The 2,365-nt window shown below is 66.0% G+C and overlaps 1 protein-coding gene across 1 annotated transcript; it reads left to right on the plus strand.

Moving 5' to 3' along the window:
- The first annotated feature begins 368 nt into the window (after positions 1–368).
- Positions 369–2,064, plus strand: HSPB1 (heat shock protein family B (small) member 1). The gene is made up of 3 exons (XM_061153468.1): positions 369–866; positions 1,580–1,643; positions 1,745–2,064. Exons 1-3 carry the CDS (start codon positions 515–517, stop codon positions 1,932–1,934), a joined length of 606 nt encoding a protein of 201 aa, XP_061009451.1. The 5' UTR covers positions 369–514; the 3' UTR covers positions 1,935–2,064.
- Positions 2,065–2,365: the final 301 nt, after the last annotated feature.

The following is a 2,365-nucleotide window of genomic DNA, read 5'->3' on the forward strand; positions in this document are numbered from 1 at the left end:
TGAACTCAGGCGGTCTGCCTCCCGAGATGGCCCTAACCACGCTGCTTCTGAAGGCATTATTTCACAGAGACGCTGCTGTCCAAATCCTGGCTCGCTCTGCCAGTTCCTAGTTGTGCGGCCTGGGACTAACTGCCCGACCTCTCTCTCTCTCTCTCCCTCGGCTTTGTCCTCCCCGACTGTCCACAGATCGCGGCCCAGCGCTTTAGCACCCAGGCCTCCGAGGAGGGGCAGTGCGCGACAACAGGACTCTAGTCATTTGTTTTCTCGAACAAGAGAAGGTTCCAGATGTGGGCAGGGCCTTCCTCGCCCCGCCCCGCGCCCCGGTATGCGGGGGGGGGGGGGGGTAATGCAGGGGGAGGGGCTGCCCCTGGCCAGTCATTGCCATTAATAGAGACCTGAAACACCGCCTGCTAAAAATACCCGGCTGGAGGCCCATAAAAGCGCTGTGGGGTCCTGCGCCCGCCACTTCTCCCGCTTCTCCGAGCCTCCTCCGGACGCACCCAGACCAGCCAGCATGGCCGAGCGCCGAGTGCCCTTCTCGCTCCTGCGCGGCCCCAGCTGGGACCCTTTCCGCGACTGGTATCCGGCCCACAGCCGCCTCTTCGACCAGGCCTTCGGGCTGCCCCGGCTGCCCGAGGAGTGGTCGCAGTGGCTGAGCCACAGCGGATGGCCGGGCTACGTGCGCGCGCTGCCCGCCGCCGCGATCGAGGGTCCCGCCTACAACCGCGCGCTCAGCCGGCAGCTCAGCAGCGGGGTCTCCGAGATCCAGCAGACCGCCGACCGCTGGCGCGTGTCCCTGGACGTCAACCACTTCGCCCCCGAGGAGCTGACGGTCAAAACCAAGGACGGCGTGGTGGAGATCACTGGTGAGCACCCCCCACCCCACCCCGCGGACTGAGGACGCCGGCCCCCAGCCTCTCGCGGGTCTCGGGAAAGAGCCCTGGGTTGAAATGTGGGCGGGGAGAGGGGGCCGCTGGAAAGTGAAAACTTAGCGGAGGACGGGCGGTGGGGAGTGGAGGGTGGGGGGAGCCCCCGGAGCTGGGCCCGGGCTCCTCGCCCTACCCCTGGTCTGTCCGCTTCCCTGGAGTTGGGGGTTGCTGGGAGTTCCTAAGGGATCTTTTAGCCCTAAAAAGTCTCCACTGAGGAAAGCAACGCCCCCTTCCAGCGGAGACCCCCCCCTTCAACCCCAGCCCCGCCCCCAAGGGACCAGACACCCCCCCCCGCCCCGCGCCCCACCCACCCGGGCCCGCAGTCGGTTTGAAGAAGGCGTCGCCCTCCCGGCCCTGCCCCCCATCCCCCCCACGTCACTGTCCCTGCTCCCAGCCCGGGTCCGCGGAGGGAGCGTGTGCGCCTGCCCCGAGCCGCGCTTCCACCCTCACCCCCTACTCGCCAAGCCCCTGAACCCGAACTTTCCAAAAGCTTCTGAGTTTCCGGGACAGTCTCGGGCACCCAGATCCCTCCGTCAGCCTTGCCAGCCCGGACTCCTGGCCACCAGGTGGGGCGCGTTTGGCCGCGGGCCAGCCGGCGAGGCCGCCCCTCCCTGCCTCCCCTGACCTGCTTCCCCTCCCCCTCCTCCCAGGCAAGCACGAGGAAAGGCAGGACGAACACGGCTTCATTTCCCGTTGCTTCACTCGCAAATACACGTGAGTCCTGGCTCCGGATCTGGGGGGCGGGGATGGGGGTGGGAGAGGGGCGCGCGGGGACGCCCTGGTGTGTAACTTGTCCACCCTCTCCGCCCGTCCAGGCTGCCCCCCGGTGTGGACCCCACCCTGGTCTCCTCCTCCCTGTCCCCTGAGGGCACGCTCACCGTGGAGGCCCCGTTGCCCAAGTCAGCCACTCAGTCGGCCGAGATCACCATTCCCGTCACCTTCCAGGCGCGTGCCCAGCTTGGCGGCCCCGAAGCTGGGAAGTCCGAACAGCCCGCAAACAAGTAAAGGCCCTTAGCCCAGCGGCCCACCCCTCAAGTAGTCATCACTGACCATCCTCACCCGCCAAACCTCTATGTTCTTTTGATACGTGTACCTTCTGTTTTTCTCAAATAAAGTTTGAAGCCACTGCCCACCACCTGCCTCAGACCCTGGTGTGTTTGTTGAAGGAAGAGGGGTTGGTGCTGGCTTGAGATTTGCTGAGGGCCCGCTGGGCACCAGGCCCCAGGCTGGGTCCTGGGGGTGCAGTGTCCTCCATCACCAGGCACAGCCCTGCCCTCCCGTGCCCCTTGTTCATCAAGAGAGAAGCAGTGATTGTTCACTGCAGTTAAAACGCCCAGGGCCAGCAGGGGGAACTATGAGAGGCACTTGACCCAGGCTTAGGCACTCAGGAACCAGCTGGGCAATGGGGCAGGTGAGGGGAGACAGGACTGGGGGAG

Source organism: Dama dama, chromosome 10, assembly GCF_033118175.1.
Source record: "Dama dama isolate Ldn47 chromosome 10, ASM3311817v1, whole genome shotgun sequence".
Classification (NCBI taxonomy): Eukaryota; Metazoa; Chordata; class Mammalia; order Artiodactyla; family Cervidae; genus Dama; species Dama dama.

Coding starts and splice junctions, on each gene's coding strand:
- HSPB1 (XM_061153468.1), top strand. CDS start 515: ATGGCCGAGCGCCGAGTGCCCTTCTCGCTCCTGCGCGGCCCCAGCTGG. Junction 867..1,579: donor CGGCGTGGTGGAGATCACTG/GTGAGCACCCCC, acceptor CCCTCCTCCCAG/GCAAGCACGAGGAAAGGCAG. Junction 1,644..1,744: donor TGCTTCACTCGCAAATACAC/GTGAGTCCTGGC, acceptor CCGCCCGTCCAG/GCTGCCCCCCGGTGTGGACC.